The sequence below is a fragment of the Momordica charantia genome (assembly GCF_013281855.1).
Source record: "Momordica charantia cultivar OHB3-1 chromosome 11 unlocalized genomic scaffold, Mcharantia_2.0 BLBB01000011.1, whole genome shotgun sequence".
NCBI lineage: Eukaryota > Viridiplantae > Streptophyta > Magnoliopsida > Cucurbitales > Cucurbitaceae > Momordica > Momordica charantia.
In genome coordinates, this window is record NW_028275159.1 from 11,365,373 (window position 1) to 11,390,947 (window position 25,575).

The following is a 25,575-nucleotide window of genomic DNA, read 5'->3' on the forward strand; positions in this document are numbered from 1 at the left end:
TGAATTTTGAATTTTGAATTTTCTTTATTTTTGAATTGTTTTGTTTATTTTATTTCCCCGACGTTTCCTCGTTTTGTTCCTCAATTTTTCAACACGTTATCAGCACGAGCCTCTGTCATTTCCCCTGTTGAAGGTAGGTTCCGAAGTGTCACCATGACAAATTTGACCAAATTAGAATTTGCCGCTCTTGATATCAATGGCAATAATTATTTGTCATGGGTACTAGATGCTGAAATCCATCTTGATGCCATGAACCTGGGAGAAACCATCAAAGAAGGAAATACAACCACAAGTCAGGAAAAGGCAAAAGCCATGATTTTCCTTCGTCACCATCTTCACGAGGGGTTGAAAATGGAGTATCTGATAATAAAAGACCCCCTTGCCTTGTGGCAAAATTTGAAAGAAAGATATGATCATCAAAAAACAGTTATTCTTCCTAAAGCTCGTTATGAATGGATGCATTTGAGGCTCCAAGACTTCAAATCAGTAAGTGATTATAATTCTGCACTATTCAAAATCAGTTCGAAATTGAAGTTATGTGGAGAAAAAATTACTGATAGTGATATGCTAGAAAAGACATACTCAACCTTTCATGTCTCGAATATACTCTTGCAACAACAATATCGAGAGAAAAGTTTTAAGAAATATTCTGAGCTCATATCATGTCTTCTGGTTGCTGAGCAAAATAATGAGCTATTGATGAAAAATCATGAATCTCGACCAACGGGAGCAACGCCATTCCCAGAGGCGAATGCTGTAAATTTTAATAATCGTGGTCGAGGTCGAGGTCGTGGTCGAGGGCGTGACCGTGGCAGAGGAAGAAATAATTTTTCATTTCGTGGTGGGCGTTATAATCGTCCAAATTTTAAAAGAACCACACGAAATGTTGATCATAAAGAAAAAGCTCCACAAGATCAGAATTCCAGAAGTGTTGAAAATAAGTGTTTCCGATGCAGTATGACTGGGCATTGGGCACATATTTGTCGTACGTCGAAACACTTAGTGGATCTTTATCAAGCTTCCTTGAAAGAAAAAGGAAAAAATATGGAAGCAAATCTTGCCTACCAGGATGGTGATATCTTTGACGCTGCCAACATTACAAGTTTGGATGTGGCTAACTTTCTTGAATCTCCTGGAGAACAAATTGGCACATTGAGCACAATGGATGGAACCGCAAGTGCTTCTATTGATTTTGAGAATGTTCATAACTAATGTTTTTTATATCTTTTATGTATGTTTTGTATTTCAAGTTTTTCTTCTTCTTCTTCTTCCTTCTTCTTATTGTAATTATTTTGTTCAATGAAGAAGCATGAACAATTTTCATATATTGGATGACTCGAAAATGAGCAATGGTGATCTATGTCTGGCAGACAGTGCGACTACGCACACAATACTGAAAAGTAGACAATATTTTTCTAAATTGACAATGCTGAAAGCAAAAGTACTATATCAGGTTCTGCAAACTTGATTGAAGGTTTTGGAAAAGCAGACATAATTTTGCCTAGAGGAACAAAATTTACAATTGACAATGCATTGTTCTCTAGTCAATCAAAGAGAAATCTACCGAGCTTTAAAGATATACGTTGCAATGGTTATCATATTGAGACTGATAACAAGAATAATATAGAATATCTCTATATTATATCTATTGTCTCACATAACAAACGTATACTTGAAAAGTTGCCTGCTTTATCTTCTGGATTATATTATACTCATATACGAGTAATGGAAACATATGCAACTACGAACTTGAAGTTCATAAATCCAGATATATTTACCATTTGGCATGACCGATTAGGTCATCCTGGGTCCATAATGATGAGAAGAATCATTGAAAATTCACATGGACATCCATTAAAGAACCAGAAGATTCTTCAATCTAATGAATTATCATGTGATGCTTGCTCTCAAGGCAAATTGATCATTAGACCATCACCATTTAAAGTAGGGACTGAATCACCTACATTTTTAGAACGAATTCATGGTGATATATGTGGACCTATTAATCCACCAAGCGGTCCTTTCAGATATTTTATGGTGTTAATAGACGCATCAAGTAGATGGTCACATGTATGCTTATTATCAAGTCGAAACCTTACATTTGCAAGACTACTTGCTCAAATAATAAAGTTACGAGCACAATTTCTTGATTATACAATTAAAAGTATTCGTCTTGATAATGCTGGTGAATTTACATCCCAATCATTTAATAATTACTGTACGGCAATTGGGATAAATGTTGAACATCCTGTAGCTCATGTTCATACACAAAATGGTTTAGCAGAATCATTCATAAAACGATTGCAGTTAATTGCTAGACCATTACTTATAAGAGCCAAGCTCCCTACATCTGTATGGGGACATGCTATTTTACATGCAGCGTCGCTCGTACGCATTAGACCAACATCTTATCATAAATATTCCCCGTTACAATTAGCTTATGGCCAAGAGCCAAATATTTCCCATCTGAGAATTTTTGGATGTGCAGTATATGTTTCAATTGCTCCACCACAACGTACTAAGATGGGTCCTCAAAGGAGGCTAGGAATATATGTTGGATTTGATTCCCCATCAATTATTAAATATCTTGAACCCTTGAAGGGTGATGTACCTACTGCACGATTTGCTGATTGTCATTTTAATGAGACAAATTTTCTAACATTAGGGGGAGAAATAATGAAGTTGGAAAAAGAAATTACATGGAATGCATCGTTATTGTCTCATTTCGATCCCCGTACAGATCAATGTGAACTTGAAATTCAGAAAATAATTCATTTGCAAAATATAGCAAATCAATTACCAGATGCATTTATTGATGTCAAGAAAGTTACCAAGTCACATATACCAGCTGTGAATGTTCCATCAAAAATTGGCATCCCGATGCAGAAAGTTGTCATTAATGAATCTGCAACATGCCATAAGCGTGGTAGACCAATGGGTTCCAAAGATAAAAATTCTCGGAAAAGAAAAATAGTCAATAATCAAAATGACACAATTGAGAATGAGGATATTCCAGAAGAAATCCTAAACATGACTACTCATAAAGATATTGAGGAAAGTCAAGTACCTGAAGATAATAATGAGATTTCAATGAATTACGTTATGATTGGAAAAAGATGGAACCGAACTAATGTAGTTATTGATGATATTTTTGCTTATAATGTTGGTATTGACATTTTATCTGAAAGTGACGATTGTGAACCAAAATCTATGAAAGAATGTCAACAGAGAAAAGATTGGCTTAAATGGAAAGAAGCAATCCAGGCAGAACTTAACTCACTTTCAAAACGTCAAGTTTTTGGACCAGTAGTCCGAACACCGGAAAATGTTAAGCCTGTGGGATACAAATGGGTATTCGTAAGGAAAAGAAATGAAAACAATGAAATCACAAGATATAAGGCAAGATTGGTTGCACAGGATTTTTCACAAAGACCCGGTATTGATTATGAGGAGACATATTCTCCTGTGGTGGATGCGATTACACTGAGATATTTAATTGGCATGACTGTGTTTGAAAGTCTTGACATGCATCTTATGGATATAGTCACTGCATATTTATATGGATCTCTTGATAATGATATTTATATGAAAATTCCTGAAGGATTTAAAGTACCCAATTCTAATGCTCGGGATTTGTATTCCATAAAGTTACAGAGATCATTATATGGATTAAAACAATCAGGACGGATGTGGTACAATCGTCTAAGTGGATATTTGTTGGAAGAAGGATATAAGAATAATCCAATATGTCCTTGTGTTTTTGTAAAGAAATCACAGTCGGGATTTGCCATTATAACTGTATATGTTGATGATTTGAATCTAATCGGAACTCCTGAAGAACTTTCAAATGCAATAGAGTATCTTAAGAAAGAATTTGAGATGAAAGATCTCGGGAAAACAAAATTTTGTCTTGGCCTACAAATTGAGCATTTAGCAGATGGGATATTTGTACATCAGTCAACTTATACAGAGAAAATTTTGAAAAGATTTTATATGGATAAAGCGTACCCATTAAATATTCCAATGGAAGTTCGCTCACTTGATGTGAAAAAAGATATATTTAGACCTCGAGAAGATAATGAAGAGCTTCTTGGTCCTGAAGTACCATATCTTAGTGCAATTGGTGCACTTATGTATATGGCTAATAACACAAGACCAGATATAGCATTTTCAGTTAATTTATGAGCTACATATAGTGCTTATCCTACAAAAAGACATTGGAATGGGATTAAGCATATATTTCGCTATCTTCGAGGAACGACTGATATGGGTTTGTTTTATTCAAACAAATCAAATTTTGATCTAGTTGGATACGCAGATTCTGGATATTTATCTGATCCACACAAAGCTAGATCTCAAACCGGTTATTTATTCACATGTGGAGGAACTGCTATATCATGGCGATCAGTAAAACAAACCATAACAGTCACCTCCTCAAATCATGCTGAAATTCTTGCAATTCATGAAGCTAGTCGAGAATGTGTATAGTTAAGATCAATGACTCAACACATTCGTGAAACATGTGGTCTATCATCTAGTAAAAATCTTCCAACGATACTTTACGAAGATAACACAGCATGTATAGCTCAAATCAAAGGAGGATATATTAAAGGAGATAGAACAAAACATATTTCGCCAAAACTTTTCTATACTCATGATCTTGAAAAGAATGGTACTATCACTGTTCAACAAATTTGTTCGAAAGATAACTCGGCAGATATATTCACAAAGGCATTACCTACAAAACCCTTTGAAACATTGGTGCGCGACATTGGAATACGACGACTCAGAGATCTCAAGTGATGTTTCCATGAGGGGGAGTTAAATATATTGTATTATTTTGGGTTTATTAGATTATATGAAATATGTAGTCTTTTTCCTTCACTAGGATTTTTTCCCACTGGGTTTTTCCCTAGTAAGGTTTTAACGAGGCATATTTCATATATACAGTAGGCATCTAAGGGGGAGTATTATGAATTTTTAATTAAATAGATGCCCACTAACCCTTGCTTAGTGTCCAATTTTGAGGTGTTTCAAAATCCATGCTCCATATGTCCTCTATGTGTCTTTTATTCAAAACCCCATATTTTCCATTATCCATGCACCATGTGTTGAAACCCTAAATGTCCCATGTGTCTCAATTTTAGACATTATTAGTGTTATGTAAATCACACCACATGCTTATCCATGGCCGGTCAATGTGGTGCTCATTTAGTAGTTAGAATGTGTGAGAAATTAGTGGTGAGAATTTGTGAGAAATTAGTGAGAAATTTGATCTAGAAATTTGGTGGGAAATCAAATTTGAAAATTGGTGGAAAATGCTATTTTGAATTTTGAATTTGCTTTATTTTTGAATTGTTTTGTTTATTTTATTTCCCCGATGTTGCCTCGTTTCGTTCCTCAATTTTACAACAAATAGTTTATTTTTTAAAAACGGCAATTTTATAATAAAACCTTCCTTTACTTAATTTAAACTTTTAGAGAATATAATATCATAAAACCTTTTTTTTTATCTTTCTCAATAACAAAGAAACAAAAAAGCAATAACAACGGTTTTAATGTTTCAATTTGGTCCTATCTTTTAAAATTATTAATTTTAACCTCTAATGTATCATAAAACAAATAGGAATGTTATTATTAATTAGCACGATTAATGGAAAGAATCAATAAAGTATTTTAAAATATCAAATATTCATCGGCTAATATGGAAAGCCACTAAATGCTAATTTAAAAGGTGCATATATCTAATTTTATATATAGAACAACCCAACCTAAAGTAATTCTCCATTTATATATATATTTTCCAAAAACACTGAGAACTCAATAAATGAGAAATATTTCCTAAAAAAAATAATAAAGGAGAACTATCATATGAAATTATATGATTAAAACATACATTTTACTGCAGACTTATAAAGTATATGTATCCTTAATAATATATACATGCAATTTACTATTAAAATATGCGACTAATAAATATTTTCTACCATTTTAAGCTACAATTTTAACTATAAATTAGGGTATCATCCACTTGCAAAAACATCACAAAAACTTTTAAACCAAATAAAACTTAACCACTGGAGATGAGACATGGGGAAGTCATCCACCAGCATTTATCTTTTAAAGCTCACAAATGTTTATTGAGTAAAAAAATGATCACCCTTTAATAGATTTCTAACATTTTAAAGCTACACTCTTTAACTATAAATTATCGTCTAAGCCAAAAAAAAAAATATTAAAAATGTTTCAAATCGTATAACACTCATCCACTCGAGATTAAATATGGACAGTGCCTGCTTTGTGATATTTTTTTCTCTTTATTTTAGTACAATAAGTTGGAAGTAAGAGGGTTCGAACATCCGATTCAATAGAAGGAGTATACCGTTGAACTATGCTCATGTTGGCGCCTGCTTGTGATGTTCATCATTGCTTCTCCCTTCTAGTATAAATTAATTTTAATTTCTTGATCTAACCTATATTTATTCTTCTGTATTTTATTCCTTACACCAAAATAATAGATGAGCAACTTCTTCCATGTAAAAAGCTTTTTATCTTCCAACTTTATGTTATTTTAAAATGTGTAAATTAATCCTATGCAATAACAGTGTTAAAATCTTCCAAAGTTGGTGTGTTTTTATCATTATTAATTATTATTAGAGGTTTATAAAATTTAAAGTAATAATTTTTCACTATTAGAATAAATTTAATCATACATTTAGACATCGTATTTTATTAATTCTTATTATTTTTATGAAGAGAAAAAAATATTAAAGAATTTGAGTTTGAATATTCAAGAAGATGGAAAGCCAGAGAGTTCTTCTTTATCACTTTGTAATTGTATTCAAATTTTTTAGAGAAAAAAATACATAATGAATAAATAGACAAAGAGGAGAATATGAACTAAAAGCTTTACAAGACAACACAAGGGCGTAGATGAACTACTTCCTTACTAACTCTCAACTATAGCAGAAAAGACAATACAGAGAGTACACCAAGCATAGTCATGTCGTAACATCCCCCCTCAAACGCGATGGGAGCGGAACGAGGCCAAGTTTGTCCCGAAGATAACAGAATCTGAAGATGTGAAGAGGCTTGGTGAAACAGTCAGCCAGTTGATCAATGGAGGGAACATACCGAATATCTAACTGTCGCTGATGAACCTGATGACGGATGTCCTTCAACAGCGGACAGGTTGTCATACCAGGTGACAGGTGTAGATGCAAGAGGTAGGTCAAGCTCAGAAAGGAGAGAAGGGATCCATTTGAGCTCACAGCATACGTGTGCGAGAGCTCGATATTCGGATTCGGTGCTAGAACGAGCTACGACGTGTTCTTCTTGGAAGACCAAGAGATGAGAGTAGAACCAAGAAAAATACAGTATCCACCAACAGACTTACGATCCACGGAATAGGCGGCCCAATTAGCATAGAAAAAACCGGTTAGAGTGAGAGATGGGGCAGGTTGAATATGAAGCCCAATGTGAAGAGAGCCACTGAGGTAGCGAAGAATCTATTTGAGGGACTGCCAATGAGAGGTAGACGGGGTCTGAGCGAATTGACTTAGCTTATTGACCACAAAGGCAATGTCTGGACGAGTTAGAAGCATATAGTGAAGAGAGCCAATCACACTGCGGTACAGAGAGGAATCCGAAAAAGGTTCACTAGCCGAAGAAGTAAGACTAGAGGTGGTTGTGAACGGGGTGGGGGCAGCCTTGATATTTGATATATTCAAGTGCTTTAGGAGATTTTGAATGTAATTGGCCTGAGATAACAGAAAACCAGTAGAGGTACGTGTCGCTTGAATCCCCAAAAAGTCATGAATTGGACCAAGATCCCGAAGTGTGAACTATTGATGAAGATGTTGGATTAGGCAACTAATGAGATGAGCATTGGAGCCAGTAACTAGAATATCATCAACATAGATGAGCAGAATGACCACTCCATTAACAGTACGACAATAAAAAAGCGAGGGATCATTGGTTGCCTGACGAAAGCCCCAATTAGTGAGACTTAGGCGAAGCTTATCGTACCAGGCTCGAAGAGCCTGTTTGAGGCCGTAAAGAGCCTTCTTTAGACGGCAGACACGACAAGGGCGCAAGGGATCGACATATCCCTCAGGTTGAGGCATGAACAAGGCTTCACTAAGCCTGCCATTGAGAGAAGCATTACTTAAATCAAGTTGTCTGACCAACCAATTCCAAGTGGCAGCAAGAGTTAAGACCAAGCGGATGGATACAGACTTAATGACAGGACTATAAGCTTCCTGGAAATCAATGCCAGGGGTCTGAGAAAGTTCCGTGGCTACTAATGGGGGAGACAGAGGTAAGGGATGGGGAGGGACTACGTTGATGGATAGGGGATTCCAATTGAGAACTAGAAAAGGACATAGGGGATGGGGAGGGTGAGGAAGGTTTAACCTCTGTTGAAGTTGGAGTTGAGGTAGAAGGGGGACATAGGGGAATCAGATGTGATAGGAATAGAGGGCACTACACAAGGAATGAGGAGCCAAGAAAGTATGGTGTCTGTGCTCAGGGTGGTGGTGGAAGACTGGTGTTGCAATCAGCAAATGGGAATTGTTCCTTATTGAAACACACATGACAAGAAACATATATTCTTCCAGATGGGCTAAGACAGTGATAGCCTCGATGATTGTTACTGTAGCCCAAGAAAACACACTTGGTGGTATGAAAATCAAAATTATGTTGTTGGTAAGGCCGAAGACACGGGTAGCAAGCAGAACCAAAGACCCGAAGAAAGTTATAATCAGGTTGTCGGTCATAAAGCCGCACAAAAGGGATCTTTTCCTTCAATAACAGAAGTTCGCATTTGATTAATTAAGAATGTTGTAGTGTGGAACGCATCCCATCAATAAGTGAGAGGCATTTTGGCTTGAGCAAACATAGCTAGACCCGTTTCCACAATATGTCGGTGCTTCCTTTCGACTCTCCCATTTTGGGCTGAAGTATAGGGGCAGGCTAGCTGAATTTGTATCCCATTTTCTGAGGTAAACTGAATAAGGAGGCTTAAACTCCCTACCTTCATCATAGCGTACAGTTTTAACTTTGTGTTCCAACACATTTTCCACTTGGGATCTGAACTTTGTGATAATAACAACAGCATCAACTTTACTTTTGAGAGGAAAAATTCAAGTGAAGCGAGAAAAATCATCAAGGAAACTGATATAGTAAGATATCCTTGTGAGGAGGCAATGGGAGCGGGCCCCCACAAGTCCGTGTTTATCAATTCTACTGGTTTCACAGCATGAGATTGAGAAGTAAAGAATGACAATCTATGAGATTTTCCATTCTAGCTTCACAAAAGGATAATTTCTCATTTATTCTGTTTTTCAGATTACAAGAGGTCAAGATATGATTCAAAATTCTAGGAGACAGATGTCCAAGCCTACTAAGTCATACATTCTTAAAGCGATACAAAATGTGATGACTAACAGGAGATGTAACTAACAACACATCATCCTGATTTTTCTTTGTCATCGTAGAAACAAAAGCAACAAAAACAAACCGTTTCCATGGATATTCTTGACCAAAAGCATGAGATGAGGCTTTGAATTGAGGAATCTGGTACAGTCCATCCTTAAGCATTCCTTCCAGAAGAACCTTCCCCGTGACCTTGTCCTTAACGGCACAAAAGGCTCATGAAATTCAACTATTGCAGAGTTATCCATAGTCAAATGGGAAATGTTATTTTTGCTAATACGAGGAACATGCAATAAATCCTTCAAGACTAAGTTTCTCATATTTGATGGAATAACAGAACTACCAATGGATTGTATAGGAATTTGAGAACCATTTCCAACAGTAATTCGTGCCATACCTGTATATCAGTCTTGATGGATAGATTGCCAATATCTGATGTCAAATGACTGCTAGCACCATTGTCTAAATACCAAGCATTGTCATGAAGAGTTTCTGGAGTAGCAAGCATAGCTGAAGAATTGCCAGAATGTTGTTTTGAATAGGAAGAACTTCCCCCTTGCTGAAATTCTGATTAGGATGAAAATTTCTCTTAAAACGGAAGTAGCAAACTGCTGCAGTATGACCAACCTTACCAGACACCGTACCTGAAAGATTGGTTTAGAGTTTCCAAAGTTTCTCCCCTTGCCAAATCCTCTATAGCCCTTGTTGAAGTTGCTATTGTGGTTCTTGGTCTGTGAGTGAGGCTGTTTATTGGTGTGCTATTAGTAGCAATATTAGCAGAGGGTTGAGTGATGGAACCACATTTTTTAAGGCTTGAAATTGTGCCTGATGCATCTCGAAAGTGAGCAGTTGAGATTGGACTTCATTCCAATTCAGCTTCATGTTTTTTATAACAACCACAATGGGCGTGTACTTCTAAGTCCAGCTATGACACAAGAGATGAGGTCTTTCATTTCCGTTGGATAACCTGCCAAATGCAAACTATCAGCATAACCTTTCATTAAACTTAGATAATAGGCCATTTTCATACCCCCTTTTCGAGTTTTTTGCATCGTGCTCTTGATAAAATCTTTTTGAGAGGTGGCTTGAACACGATAGAAGTCCTGAAGGGCGGTCCAAAGTTCTTGAGCAATGTTACAATTTGTGACTTGGGATGCAACCTCTGGGGTCATTGAGTTGTAGAGCCATCCAACAAGTAGTTGATTTGCAGCATCCCATACATCATATTCCGGATTTGGTAGCAGAAGGCCTTCAGGTTCCTCTTCAGTTGGAGAAATAACAATGGATATTTCTGGTGCTGGGCTTTTTCCAGTGTGGTGTCCCTCAAGCTTATGAGGCTTGATTCAATAAGGTTGCAAAGAGTGGGTTTCCAACTGGGATAGTACCAGATCGCACTTCTATGACTCCCTGGGGCTTGGTAACATGGACAGGAACATCTGTGGGATTGGGTTTAGGATTTGGGTAAGCCATATTGATGCTCTGATACTAAGTTTGAGTTTGAATATTCAAGAAGATGGAAAGCCAGAGAGTTTTTCTTTTAACACTTTGTGATTGTATTCAAATGTTTTAGAGAAAGAATACATAACGAATAAATAGACAAAGAGGAGAAGAGGAAGTAAAAGCTTTCAAGAAAACACAAGGGAGTAGATGAACTACTTCCTTACTAACTCCCAACTATAGCAGAAAAGACAATAGAGAGAGTACACCAAGCATAGTCAGGTGGTAACATAAAGAAACAATTAAACATTTGTTGAGCTTTTTCTTTCGATCCTTAACTTTTTCTCTTTAATCTCTAACTTTATTTGAGCAACCCACCTTACTTATCCTGAGAAAGAGATTTAATTTCTCTTCAATGAGGGACGAGGAGCTCAAAAGAAAATGGTAAAGTGGAGCGGTATGAATGAAAATCCACTACTACTCTCTCTCTCTAATTTTTCTATTACCTCTTTCTCTCCCTTGTTCTTCTCACTCTTCAAATCTCTCCCAAATCCAACCACAACAGCTCATTCACACCGTCCCACAGCGCCAAACCTCCAACGACCACCACTAATCCGGCAATCCGGACCTTAAGTGTAAGTAAGTGGATTCTGTTTTCTTTTTTTCCCTTTTAATAAAAAGAACATTTTTGTAAATAAAGAAAATAAAATCAGTTACAGATAAGAGTGAAAAAAAAAGTTTTTAAAATTTCTCACATTTTTAATAAGACCAAATTTCTTAACTCTATCATTGTTTTAAAATAAATCTTTTAAAACGAGTTCTTTTAAAAACTCTAATGACATAAATTTGAAAGGATAATTCTCCAATCTCATTGAGGTGACTATTTTTTTATAGGCCTCCCTGGCATTTTTGTTAAATCATATTTTATTATTAAAATGTGAATTAATATCATGGGACATTTAAAATAAAACACAAATATAGTTTTCTTTTTGGACAAAAAAAATAATAGGACAATTTAAGATAAAATATAGTAATCTTTTTGAATAGATGCTTTAGGTGCTAACATCTTTCCTACACTCAATCCACTAATCAAGAAAAATATCTTTTCGCATACCTTTTTTTTTTGTTTTAGGTGACCAATCACATCATTATTTTCTCACATTTATTGATGCTTGTGGTCTAAAGACATGAATTTACCTATTAAAAGAAAAAAGTTATACTTTCGAGTATTTCAAAATATTCAAGGCAATGGTTGAAAATGAAAGCAACTTGAAATTGAAAATGTTGCATTCTTATCGTGATGGAGATTATATTGCCTTTGAAGATTTTTTGGAGGAAAATAGAATTAAGCATCAAAAGACTGTTTTAAGAACTCCTAAACAAAATGGAGTTGCAGAGAGAAAGAACAAAACAATAATGGAGCTTGCAAGGACTATGTTGAAGGCCAATAATCTCCCAAATGAATTTTGAGGAGATACGGTGACATGTGCTATTTATCTTATCGGGCTTCAATCAAAAGTGTTCAAGGTCTTATTCCTCAAGAAGCATGGAATGGATTAAAGCCAACTGTTAGTCACCTAAGAGTATTTAGTTGTGCTTATTCTCATGTATCTAATGAGAAAAGAGGTCAGCTAGATGATAAATCAGAAAATGGCATTTTGTCGGGTATAGTGAGAAAGTCCAAGGCTTGTAGATTATTCAATCCTATAAGCAAGAAAATCATTATCAACCGAGATGTCAAATTCAATGAAGCAGAATTTTGGAGGTGGGATGCAACAAATGAAAACCATAATCCATTACTTGTTGACATAAATGACAAAGGAGATGCTCAAGACTTGGAGCTTGAAGAAACTCAACCAGTATATCCACTTTCCACAAGTGATGAATCAACTCCACAAAGGAAGATATGGAATATTCAAGAGATCTATAATGCTTCAAAAAGAATACTTTAAGATGATCATGTTGATTTTGCTTTATTTGTAGATGTTGATCCTACATACTTTGACGAGACAATTCAAGATGAAAACTGGAAAGTTGCAATGGATCAAGAGATCGATGCAATCTGAAGAAATGAGACATGAGAGTTAGTCAACTTACTAGATAATAGAAAAGCTCTTGGAGTCAAAATGGGTCTATCGAATGAATTTAAAGCAAAATGGTGAAGTTGAAAAACACAAGGCAAGACTTGTCGTTAAAGGGTACAAGCAAAAGTATGGTGTGGATTATAAAGAAATTTTTGCACCTGTGACCCGCTTAGAGATTGTAAAATTGATTTTAGCTCCTGCAGTACAAATGACGGGAAAGTACATCAAATGATGTCAAGTTATCTTTTCTACATGGGTGCTTGTAGGAAGAAATATATGTTGAGCAACCCCTGGTTTTGTGAAGATTGGAGACGAGAATAAGGTGTGTCGATTGAAGAAAGCATTGTACAGGCTAAAGCAAGCACCGAGAGTCTAATACAGTTGTATTGATAGTTTCTTCCTAAAGAATGATTTCAAAAGATGTCTATATCAACATGCTCTCTACACCAAATAAGACAAAAAAAAAATGATAATTTCTTGATCATTTGTTTATATGTTGATGATTTAATATTTTCAGGAGCTTCAACTATGATGCTTGATGAGTTCAAAGAGAGCATGAAGAAAGAATTTGAGATGATTGATATGAGCTTACTTCATAACTTTCTTGGTATTGAAGTTAAGCAAAGTGATATTGGGATTAATATTTCCCAACAGATGTATGCAAAGGATTTGCTGTTCAAGTTCAAAATGGAGAATGCTTATCCTGTCAATACTCCTATGGAAGTAGGTTTGAGATTGAGCAAGCATGATGAAAGTGGAGATTTTTATGCCACCATCGTCTCGTTGGAAGTTTAATGTATTTATCTACGATAGACCTAATCTTATGTTATCAGTGAGTTTATTGAGTGGATTTATGGCATCACAAAAGATAAGTCATTGGGAAACTGGAAAAAGAGTTCTTTGATATGTTCTTGGAACTATTAATCATGGAATTCACAATAAGAAGAATATGGATAATGTTCTGTTGGATATAGTGATAGTGATTAGGGAGAAAATATTGGTGATTATAAAAGCACTTCTGGATATGTTTTTAGTATTGGTTCTAGTGCAATTTCGTGGGCATCAAAGAAGTAGGATGTTGTAGCATTCTCAACAATTGAAGTTGAATACATCTCTTTATCTACGACTAATTGTCAAGTACTTTTGCAGAGAAATGTGCTACATAAATTGAAGTGTTCTCAAGAAAGAGGGACTATCATGTTTTGTGACATACCTCATCCATTGCTCTTTTGAAAAATCCAATTTTTCATGGAATGAGTAAACATATAAAGATCAAATATCATTTATCAGATAATTGATAAAAGATGGAGAAATCGAGCATTGCAAGACCCTAGATCAAATTGTAGATATATATACAAAAGCACTAAAGATAGATTTGTTCTTGAAAATGAAGTAGAAGCTTGGAATCATGGAAGTCTAGCTTATGGGATGTTAGAATTAAGCTAGATTAATTCTCCCTAGACGCATTCATGAATGCCTAGGTACATTAATGGTTAGATATATGTAAGTTAATGTATTGAGATACATGAATGATGTGTATAAATGTATCCATATTTATTTTGTATATTTTAGAGGTGTCTCTTAGATATTATACAAAGGAATCACTTCCCTCCTTCGTAACCAAGAAGATAGAAATTGAAGAAAAAATTTCATAAGATAACAAATTTCTTCTCTTTAAAATTGGTGAGTTTTAGAGTGAATTTTAGTGGGGGCTTATCAACGTTTCCAATAGTTAGTTAGAAAGAATTCGGTATCACTTTTTAGATGCTTGGCTCGACTCTTGGTGCTCTTTGTCGTGTTTTCGGTGACATTCCAATTGGAGAAAGGAGAGAGGAAACATTCAATTGGATTTCTAAGGGAGAGAGAGAAAGAGATTAAGGTTTGAGAGAGACAAGAGTCAAATTAAAAACTTTCCTTTTCCTTATATTCCTTTTTCTATTATTAAAAATATCACTATAGTCGAATTGGTAATTTACATATGGGCAAACCGATATCTCTAGGGTAAATATTTAAGGTTATTGACACTTTTATAATTATGATATTAAAAATAGTCTAGTTGTGTATTAACCCTTCAACTATTGTCTTATTAATATATTTAATATACAACTTGGATACTTTTGGACTCATGAAACCCAATTAGCCCATTATCAATTAGCCCATTAACAAAATGTGGACGGTTCATCAACAAAATGCATTTTTTAGAGTGACTTGTCTACGTATCCAAATATGTTAACAAAACAATAATTTTATGGCACATGAACTTCTTATTAACAAATTTTAACTTACTTTTATGAAACGAGAAAAAATGTCCAAATTTCTTAGAAATTGGTAGAAATTTCGAGTATTCTTCCTTTGATTACATTTTCTCTTCTAAACTTATGCCAATCCACTAAACAATATGTCATAAATGTTTATCATCAACCAACTTTGACATCCACTTATGGTAACCATTAAAATACTAAAACATGAGGGACGAAATTAAAACTTTTTAAGTCATAGGACTAAATTAAAAAAAAAAAATACTCAAACATTAGAGATACAAACATATATTTAACCTTGTTATTATTCTTTGTCACATAAATTTAACATCTTATTCAAATTCCCATCAAGTATCCTTTGAAACATGGACATTCCTAATCTAAAATGCTGACTACGAATAAATGGATCATAATTTTGTGCAAAAATTCATATTTCTCCCAATGAGGCAAAAAATGTCTTGTATCTATAGCTTTATTAGCATGTTAGTTTAAACATTATGGTATAATTGATCTCCACATGCACTTGACTCCAAAGTGATAGGTCCGCAAGAAAGCAGCGAAGCGTGCCTTGTAAAAATCAAAATTTGATATCAATATCGACAAAAATATTGATAATTGTTTTAAAAATCATAAAAAAATATTTTAATCAACGAGTAAACATTTAACCCTTTTTAAATAAATTATAAACTCTTATTATTAATTTAACGTCCACATTAATGATATTTTAAATATGTTATCAATTTTTTTTCCTTGTGATACATTATATTTTATCAATTTGTTTTCTTGTGATATTGTAGAACTGTTGATTCACGTTTTATATTGATGTCAACCTCATGGATATAAAAAGAGCTCTCATTCCAATTACTAATCTTCTCCTCCCCCAAGTACTCCCATTCTTGCAGTATGAACTCATGAAAATTCAATATAAGATCCAACTAAATATTTCCACTTCTCAAGCTCAAAACTTTGAGGTGCATCTTTGGATGCAATTAATGTTCTGTTTTCTTTTATATCAATGAAATCTTGACTCTTGTCAATATAAAGCATTTTATACTCCATTTTTGCAGTAGGGAATATCATGAGAGTTCTCTTTGATGACATATTTACTGCTATTCCCCGATCTTCCATTCTCGAGCACTGCCACCTTCGATCCTGCAACAAGCAGTGAATAAGTCTTTTGAATCAATAGTTTTTGAATACTTAAAAATGACGACTTATTTTTCAGTGCAACGAGCTCTAAACGTAGACCTATTAGAGTTGAGAATTAGGCTACCTTAATGAGCCGAGTTCATCTAGAAGCTTCTGGTTGCTACCCCATCTAGCAAACAATGGAAAAACTGAAAAATTGCCAACATCAATCAAACAAGACAGTTGCACATTTAGACAACCAGGGAGAGCATAACAATGAGTGCTTCATAGTTCTAAGATGAAAAACTGGCTGTGTATAAACCCAATCAATCGAGCATAATACTAACACAAAGTTTCGTTGGAAATGTACATATACTCGGAGCAAAATATAATAAATAATATAGAGACATTAATCAAATACAGTAAAAACCGACCACTGAAAGAATAAAACTAGGATTACCAATGACGTTTTAATTACAAGGATGAACGAAACCAAAAAGTACTCGTGCATTGACATGGGAAATTTATCAAACAGAGAAGAACAAGCCTACTATCGACGCTTGGTTCGGGAGGAGAAAGATGGAGATCCCGTGGCAGTTACGCCTTTAGAAGTGGTATCTACTGATCCTCTAAATGAAGCATATGCTGCCTTGGCGGGTTCAGGTACTGAATCTAATGGAATCGCCTCCACAAAGCAAGCAGTATTTATTCGTGTTCTCTCAAGCTCCTGTTGAAGTAACTCTGTGCTATATTGCTGCGCCATTGCCTGTAACACAGAAAAATACTCAACGATAGCCCAATGGACAGTACCGTCTAGAAGAGAAGACATTTCTGGTCATATAAATCGTAGTTGGTAGCAATTATTATGTTGCAATTGGTAACACATGAAAATATGATTTCTGACGTCGTAGTTGTCCTAGTTTTTAGATAATTCCATTATCAGGCTATTAAATTAACTAAGTATATGTTTCACTTTCAGTCCCTAAATTGAACTAGAACTAATGATATGTTTTAGTCCTTAATATTTACGTAATTTTTCAATTTAGTTCATATTGTTTAAAAAGTTTTAATTTAATTCCTTGTGTTTTAATATTCATAAGTGAATGTTAAAATTGATTGATGATAAGTTTACCAGACGTGATACTAGGGTGAGTTAAAAAGAAATTTAGATAAGGAACTATGCTCTGCAAGATAGGAAGTTTCTAATTCCTTCTAAAAAGCTCTAAGAAGTTGGTTGGAATTTTGACTTTTTCTCTCTTAAGCAGAGCATAATTCCTCCTTTAAATTTCTTTCAGCTCATTAAGCGTCGTGTCCTATAAATTATCAACAATCAATTCTAATATTCACAAGCAAAAATGGTATAATTGAAAACCTTAAACATAAGGGACTAAATTTAAAAAACACCCAAACATAGGAACTGAAATGTATATTTAGCGTAAATTGAATAACAATATAATAATGACAAATCTAAAATGATAAAGAGGAAGTCTAGGAAAACATTATTTTGAACTTTGACATGTTAAAAGAGAATGAGATGTCAAAAGATGCTCCTTACAATAAGTTCATCTGGGGCAGTTGCCCCTTGCTGTCGTTCATCTACAGCATCCTCGCTCCCGCGAGTTGCCCGACGACTATGACCTGGATTATCAGCTGCATCTGTCATACTTTCAGTAGCCTTCTCCAAAAGCACTCCTTGCAAAGACTTCAAAGACTCTCTTGCGGCAGGTGTGAAATAAGGATTTAATATGGTCTCAAAGTACTCAAGCTGCAAACAGAGCACAAGTCAGGCACTATAATCATCTAAATGAAGCTGCTCCAATGCACAGAAAATCCTGATTCCGACAAAAAGGAGACATGAGAAAGATGCAGGTTATCCTCCCCTTCATCACATTGTTATTATTATTATTTTGTTGGAATTGGAGAGTGGGCAATTTATTTCTTCATTTGACTTTAAAGGACATAGACCAACACTTCATTTTCTAACCCTTTCCTCTGTTAAAATCTATGAAAAACATAGAGTATTCGACCAGAATTGTATCATACTAAAGCAGATCTCCGAGCACCCCTTGGTTATTTGAAATATACAGCGCTTCCCCAATGTGGAACACTAATTTTACCTCAAGCATGAGTTGACAGAAGCCATTTGTGTCAAGGGACCTAAGCTCTTGTGTTCCGTTCTCATCAAATAGGCTGAGAAAAGTATCAATTAGACCTTCAACAAGAATGCCTAGTGTCTTGTCCAAAAGGGGCTTAACACCAGCAAAAACCTGAAACAATAGATGAATATGGGAGCCAGTTAGCTGGAACCAGTAATTAGACGTAAGGAGAGAGGCAAATGGAATGAGAACAAGAAATGTGTTACAGAAGCAACTTTTCGACAGAGGATATAACACCTTCAGGGCATACAAGAATTAAAAACGTTTAATAATTAAAAATGTTTTAATATCCAGAAGGAAATTCAGAACAACGAGAATGCAATTCCTCTTAAACATGGTATTATCCTAAATTTCATGGTAAGATTACCTCAGCATGAACAGACACAAGAGTGTGGAGTAACTCTACACCTGCATCACGCACACCCTGCAAAAAAATAAAAGAATAAAATAACAAAGAGTACTAGTTTTAGATGAATATAGGAAGCATAAATAAGGAAAATAAAGGGCAGTGGCAGTGCTATTAGTAGGGGCACTCATGCGTATAGTACAGTGGACAGTACCTACCTTAACTGCAGGAGCAGCTCCCCAGTGGACTCCGGAATCCAATAAATAATTCATAGCAGCTGTTCTCATCAAATTTGCCTGATGTGAAGACAATCACCTATTAGGGCATGAATGCTTGCAGTAAAAGTTTGTACAAAGTAATGATGAAAACAAAACTATCTGCTAAATTTTAGGAATACTAGACCATCTAATTAGAAATTTGGAAAAAATTTTGTAACTAAGCGATGATAAAAGGAAAATGATTTAGTTTTGTCTTGCTTTTGCATTCACTTTCGTTTGCCTGTTTTTTCTAATGCCCAGTTGTATATTCTCTCATTTGCTCTATAAGGGTACAACTTTTCATTCAAAATCATTATATAAGAAACAATAAATTATTTGATAGATATACACTACAAGAAAAAATCACCGATATTTTTATTGAATGTTTAAAATTCAAATAAAATTCGATATTCCATCACAGATTAACTAATTTTACCATTTATTTATGTGCAATATGAGTCTCAAATTATCTTTAAGCCTCAACAATGCGACTGATTATGCTAGAAGAGGGAACTCATCAAGATATTAAATAGAAGCGAATTTTCATTCTTTTTATAGAAAACCAAGCTTTCATTGAGAATAATGAAAGAATACAAAAGAATATTATACACTTTACAATTATAATGCACTGTAAATCATGAGAACACATTTTTTACTTTCTCATTTGGTAAGAAAACAATTTTTATTAAAGTAGCTGGACTGAAAAGAAACAATAAGAAAAATCTCTGATTGTAAGCAACTAAAATGAGTAATAATCACCACCTTAGGCAAAACTCACTGGTTAAAGCATAAATTAATATTCTACGAGGTCAAAGGTTCAAACTACACTCCACCCATTTTTGATGAACTATAATAATAATAATAATAATAATAATAATAATAATAATAATCACAAAATTCCTGTTAGGAGAAACTAAAAGGAAGGTACTGGAATGTACAGTACTCCGAACCTCCTTCCAAGAGTCTGCATAACCTGAAAACCTTCCTATCCTCCCATCCTCTCAAGGACTAAACTCCAGAGGACAATATTAAGGCCAGCTAGGCACAGAAATTTCCCTCTAAAGAAACTTCAAAAAGAAAAATTGTAAAGGAGACTCATCCCATTGCATCGGGTTCATTTAAATTCTTAAGAGATACATAGTGAATCCTTGATATCACATCGCAATTCAGGATTAATTACACGACTAAGAACTATTTCTTTTGAAGCAGAAAATTTCCCATGTATGTATATATCTATATCTGAAACAAAACTTCATGATGAAAAAATAAAGTACAACAGAACATAAAGATTATCAGGCACCCTCGACAACCTTCTTCTTATGAACTAACAAAAGAAGAAAAATTACGAATACCCATGCTAGGAAGGGCAAAGATGGAAATTTCCCACCCACTGTTAGTTAGAATCCTTGTGGTATGGTATGTAAGGGGGGGAAATATTGTCTGGCAAGAAAAGGTTGCGGGTAGATTTTTTTTTGTGTAAGGACTGTAGGCACGGTGTGGGAGAGTTTCTCAGCCCTCTCTAATAGGCTGGAGTGTTTTGTAATGCCCAAGAGCAACTTAACCTTGTTTTTGAAAATCAAGTAAGGTGATACCTTACACATTTTTAAGGTTGACCTAAAGAAACTCCAAGTTAGGATTCATTCTGATCGATATCCTATAGTTCTTTATATTTTTAAAGGTTCCTGATTATTCTGCCTTTAAATGGGTCCTACTCCACTTAGGCTCAAGAAAAAATGTGGAGGCCGCACTTAGGTCGAGCTGCAGATTACTCACTCCGCATTTCAAAATATTTGCAAGAAAGTCTGAACTCGGGATGGTAAGAATATACTTCTAATGAGAAAGCTGGAATCATGTAACGAGAGTTGCTGCTCTAAAACAATGAATTCCATATAAATTTAGAATATATTTCTACAATACCTTTGCATATGTGTACTGTTCAAGAACCTTTTCTTCAAGCGCAGAAAAGGACATAACAAGATCTTGTAGATCACTACTATCGTCTTCAGTTTTTATCCTGGAATGATGAGAGAGTGTTAGTGGAGAACTCGCAAAATTATAGAACTCTTTAGGCATTCATAGTCTCAATCCAAGGAGCTTAAAGTGATCAAAATTAAAAATATATAAAGCACTGCACTTTAATATTATACATCTCATGTCAACCATTAGATCTTATATTGTATCTAGGAAAAAATATTATAACCAATTTCATAAGCCTGAATGATATAACATTATATCTACTAGGGCAAAGTGAGCCTCAACTGCTCACCTAGAATGCAACCAAATATGCTTGTACTTGCTGTATAATTCACATGAAAGTTCATCTTTGCAATATCCAATATTACTCAAGACTATTAACAATTGTTGGTGTGGATTCACAATACTCCCAGGCACATCTGAAAGCAGTTTTTCTTGCAAGACATGAGAAAATCCATTCTGCAACTGTGGACTTTCTTTGTTTTGTTTGTTCTGGGCAAGCTCACTTCCAATATTCTCCAAATGACCTAGATAAGGTATGCATAAAATAGATTTATATCACTAGTTACATCTAAGAAGTATATCCATGCAAGGATAACGAAGACAGTTAGTAGCACGTAATACCTGCAAAATCAAGGAAACTGTTCAAAAATGCAAGTCTAACAGATTCCTCAATTTCTTGAAGTAGCAAAAATATATCCTCCGACTTTGAAGCCTCACTTGTTAAAGACTGAACCATACTGAAAAATTAATGCAAGAATTGAGAATCAGTTTAATAAAATAATTAATTATTCTTTTAAAAAGGAAGTTCCTGATTGTATTTCCAGAAAGTAGTAGATCTTGCAATAACATTTTGCTGAAAGTTATTCAAAAGGGGCAAAAAAATAGTCATGCATGTACACATTTTTCAAACAAATAATCTTCCATTAAACAGTATACGTCTAAAGGCTGACAAGAGGTCCTGCCTGCCTAAGAGATCTCCTTTCTAATAGGTGGATCAACCAGTTGTCTTTCGATAGCAAATTCCTGTGAAAATAGCTTAGTAGACAGGCAAGACCTCTGCTTTTATAATTTTCTCCTCTGTGGTATCAGAAACAGAATACAACAGAAAACTTGTATAACACCGAGCTTTAGAGACTTACCAATTTATTTGATCCATTGCTGAAGACATGACAGACCGAAATGCTAGAGGCATGAAAGAGATTGTGTATGGAGATTTATTCCTCTCAATAATTGATGCTCGGACCCATGTTTCTTCTTTTGAAATATTTGCAATGGTAGCTCGCATCCATGCACAAAGCCTTAAAATGTAAACCTTTGTCACCTCTGATTGAAGTGTTCGCATTGAAATCACTGTGCTCACAGAAAGCAAAAAAAAAAATGAGAATGCTTTGAATGGTAAACAAGATTTAGGTATAAATGATGTCTAGCTAGATACCAGCACTTATAGGAGCTGATTCCTTCACTTCAAAAGCTTGACATGCGCTACATATTTCTTTTATGGAATCACTCATATATGACAGAAGGATATTTGATTCTTCAAGATCACGAAAGGTGCTTAGAACCTGCACACGAGTTAAGCATTTAACACAATTGCCTAAGTTAAGGGCCTGTACGCCATGAAGGGACCAATTGTGATGAATGTAGAATTGTAGATTGAATTAACTAATATGACTTATTTAGTTCATATTTCTGAGTGAAGAAAAACAAAAGGAGTATTTTCTTAACGCCCTGCTCACATGGGAGCATAGACTTATATAATGAGGAAGCATGATAAAAATTGTATCAATAAGAAGATACAAAGAGGATATTTAGTCGTCCTCCTAAGGCCAAGGAGGTTTTTTTTTTAAATTCTCCTGGTTAGGTAAAAAGAAAATAAAGGGTAACTACAAATTTTCCAAGCCAACTACATGAATGACAATCCCCTCCAAAATGTCATGGGGAAATACTCTCCCCATTCTAAAGAGTCTGCTTTTCACGGATGAGAACAGAGTATCCTTCAAAAACAGAGTCAAGAGTGATTATAAAAAAACTTGTAATGTGTGCATATAGCGCATCAGTAAATTTATGCCCTGAGCAGAAATCATCCAATCCAATACCATTAATCTAGAGACTATCCAAGATATACACATATGATTGTCCAATTGCATTCGCACCTTAACTTCATATGCAGACAGGGTATTGCGTATCATCCCAACAACTTCCTCTAGAGAATGATTTGAGTATTTCCCCTCACCAACCTTGTCCTCATTTTTGCTTGCTGAGGTGTTAGCATTTGATTCAGTGGAAACTTGAGAAGACTGAAATGATGAAAATCAAGCATCAAGATAAGGGCCGGCTATAATAAAAGCTAAGCAAATAAATAATCTTATCCTCGCAAGCATTAAATATCAGAGAAAAGTAACTTTTACCAAACAAAAATGTTAAAATTTAACTAAAAGGTCACTCATGCATCAACCCATTAAGAAAATTACAAGTTGGAGAACAATACTGCCGATAAGTTCCATTCCTTTGTCCTTTTTTTTTGGTGGGGGGGGGAGGGGGGACCAGCTAAAAATAAAGGGGTCAAAGAAAGCACTCCCAATCAACATTAAAACATAGATAGTAACCAAAATATGGACATAAAAAGACAACTTGCACTAGATCACTAATTGATCTCGCATGTAGAAGAATTTAATTGTTAAAATACCTTCGCAAATTTCCCACTGAAAACAGAAAGAGCAGTTTTCCAAAACACTGGTATGTGATGTATAAGTACAGCAGTCAATCTCCGAATATATCTAGCTCTAAGAGCATCAACTTCTTCACTATTTACTTCCACTGGTTCCATATCTGCTGAATAATCAACATCTGACTGACAACAATAAAAAATTAAAATTAAGGCCATGCTCAAATTAATTAATTTGTTCACACCATCATAAGATAATCATCTTTAATGATTTGACTTACAGATTGATTCACATCTTGCTGAATCTGCCTCCATCTTGCATCAGCAAGAGCTCTTTCACGCATCTTATTATGCAATGATTCCATTCTTGATTCATGATCTAAGGTGCACTTCTCAAGGAATCCTCGAATCTTGTGATTCTATTAAAAAAACAAAGAAACAAAAGTAACTCATTGAGCTTTTTTTTCCTAATAAAGAGTTTGAGCTTCCATTAACACAAATAAAAGAATTCAAAAGAGCATACAAAAAGGCAGCCCAAGAAAACCAGCCAAACTAAAAGAAATGGCTCGATCTAACCAAATCTGACGAAGTAATTATAAATGGCTTTAGACATAGAAGCCCGAAGACATAGGAGCCCAAAAAGAAACATGATACCTAACAAGGTCCCAAACCTCCTCCCATGAACTTTCAACCCTTCTAAAAATCTTGTTATTCCTCTTAATCCAAAGCCCCAAAAACAGCAACGAAACCTGCAAACCAAGAAAATGGCCCTCATCCCAAAGCAGGGAGTGGAGGAGGGTCTTTTCTAACATAGCGTTACACTCTCTAGGACGAGCCAAACAAACTCCGAAAGCTAATACCGGTCTTTACACACCTCTTTCGACACCAACTAATATACAGAGGACCTCTCTACGAACTCCATTTTAGGACCCCCAAAACCCAAAGAGGATTTGATTCAGTTCTTGTTGTGGTTGACCGTTTTAGTAAGATGTCCCTTTTTTGGCTTGTAAGAAAACCTCTAACGACATATATGTAGCTAATCTACTTTTCAGGGAAATAGTCCGTTTGCACAGGATTCGTAAGATCATCATTTCGGATCGTGATATCAAACTCCTTAGTCACTTTTGGAGAACCTTATGGCAAAAATGTGACACTACCCTTAAATTCAATACCACGAATCATCCTCAAGCCGATGGACAAACTAAAGTGACTAATAGAACTTTGGGCAATTAAATCTGTTGCCTAAGCGGTGATCGACCAAAACAATGGGACGTAGCACTCACTCAAGCCGAATTTACCTTCAATCATAAGCAAAATCGATCAGAAGTCCCCATTTGAAATTGTTTACACTAAACTACCTCGTGTAATGATTGACCCTCTTCGCTTGATTTTAGTATTAAGGCCACTAGAATAAGTGAGCTACATAAAGAGATTCGTGACCATATCGAAGAAGCAAACTCCAAATACAAAGAGGCCGAAAAAATTCAAGGAAGGAGACTTAGTCATGATTCACTTGAGAAAGGAAGATTCCCCTTGGGTACATATAACAAATTGAAGAAAAAGAAGGTGGAACCTTTAGAAATTTTGAAGCAATATGGACCCAATGCCTACAAATCAACCAACCATCAGATTTCAACATCAGCCCTATTTTAATGTTGCTGATATATTCGCTTTTCAAGCTCTAGATGGTTTTACCTTAGCCATTCAACTCGAGGAGAGTTCTTTCTTAGGACGGAGAGAAATTGATGTGTAACTAACTATTTTTAAAGATTAGTTAGTTAGTTAAGGGCATTGTTAGTTAGATGTGTGGCTAAGGACTAGTTTACTTAAAT

At 35.0% G+C, this 25,575-nt stretch overlaps 2 protein-coding genes and 1 long non-coding RNA gene across 4 annotated transcripts in view; 1 reads left to right on the forward strand and 2 right to left on the reverse strand.

Moving 5' to 3' along the window:
- Positions 1-153: 153 nt before the first annotated feature.
- On the forward strand, positions 154-3,524 carry LOC148208116 (uncharacterized). Its single transcript, XM_088119701.1, has 4 exons — positions 154-1,177; positions 1,454-2,926; positions 3,047-3,351; positions 3,519-3,524. Exons 1-4 carry the CDS (start codon positions 154-156, stop codon positions 3,522-3,524), a joined length of 2,808 nt encoding a protein of 935 aa, XP_087975827.1.
- A 5,656-nt stretch (positions 3,525-9,180) lies between these two features.
- LOC111013491 (uncharacterized) lies at positions 9,181-11,472 on the reverse strand. Of its 2 annotated transcripts, XR_002601701.2 has the most exons (4): positions 10,466-11,472; positions 10,080-10,402; positions 9,833-10,002; positions 9,181-9,633 (listed from the first exon to the last, which is right to left on the reverse strand). It is a non-coding gene; the product is annotated as an uncharacterized LOC111013491 (long non-coding RNA). The 2 variants fall into 2 exon arrangements; XR_002601700.2 differs by having other exon boundaries at positions 10,080-11,471.
- A 5,243-nt stretch (positions 11,473-16,715) lies between these two features.
- LOC111013494 (exocyst complex component SEC5A) overlaps positions 16,716-25,575 on the reverse strand; it is a 36,175-nt gene continuing 27,315 nt past the window's right edge. The window contains exons 9-21 of the mRNA XM_022287941.2: positions 24,025-24,162; positions 23,765-23,929; positions 23,232-23,375; positions 22,514-22,640; positions 22,218-22,428; positions 21,700-21,815; positions 21,368-21,602; positions 21,019-21,115; positions 19,063-19,140; positions 18,866-18,922; positions 18,460-18,609; positions 17,898-18,107; positions 16,716-17,108 (exon numbers count right to left, since the gene is read on the reverse strand). Of these exons, the coding sequence (XP_022143633.1) occupies positions 16,893-17,108; positions 17,898-18,107; positions 18,460-18,609; positions 18,866-18,922; positions 19,063-19,140; positions 21,019-21,115; positions 21,368-21,602; positions 21,700-21,815; positions 22,218-22,428; positions 22,514-22,640; positions 23,232-23,375; positions 23,765-23,929; positions 24,025-24,162 (1,944 nt within the window). The 3' untranslated portion in view covers positions 16,716-16,892. The remainder of the gene's footprint in view (positions 17,109-17,897; positions 18,108-18,459; positions 18,610-18,865; positions 18,923-19,062; positions 19,141-21,018; positions 21,116-21,367; positions 21,603-21,699; positions 21,816-22,217; positions 22,429-22,513; positions 22,641-23,231; positions 23,376-23,764; positions 23,930-24,024; positions 24,163-25,575) is intronic.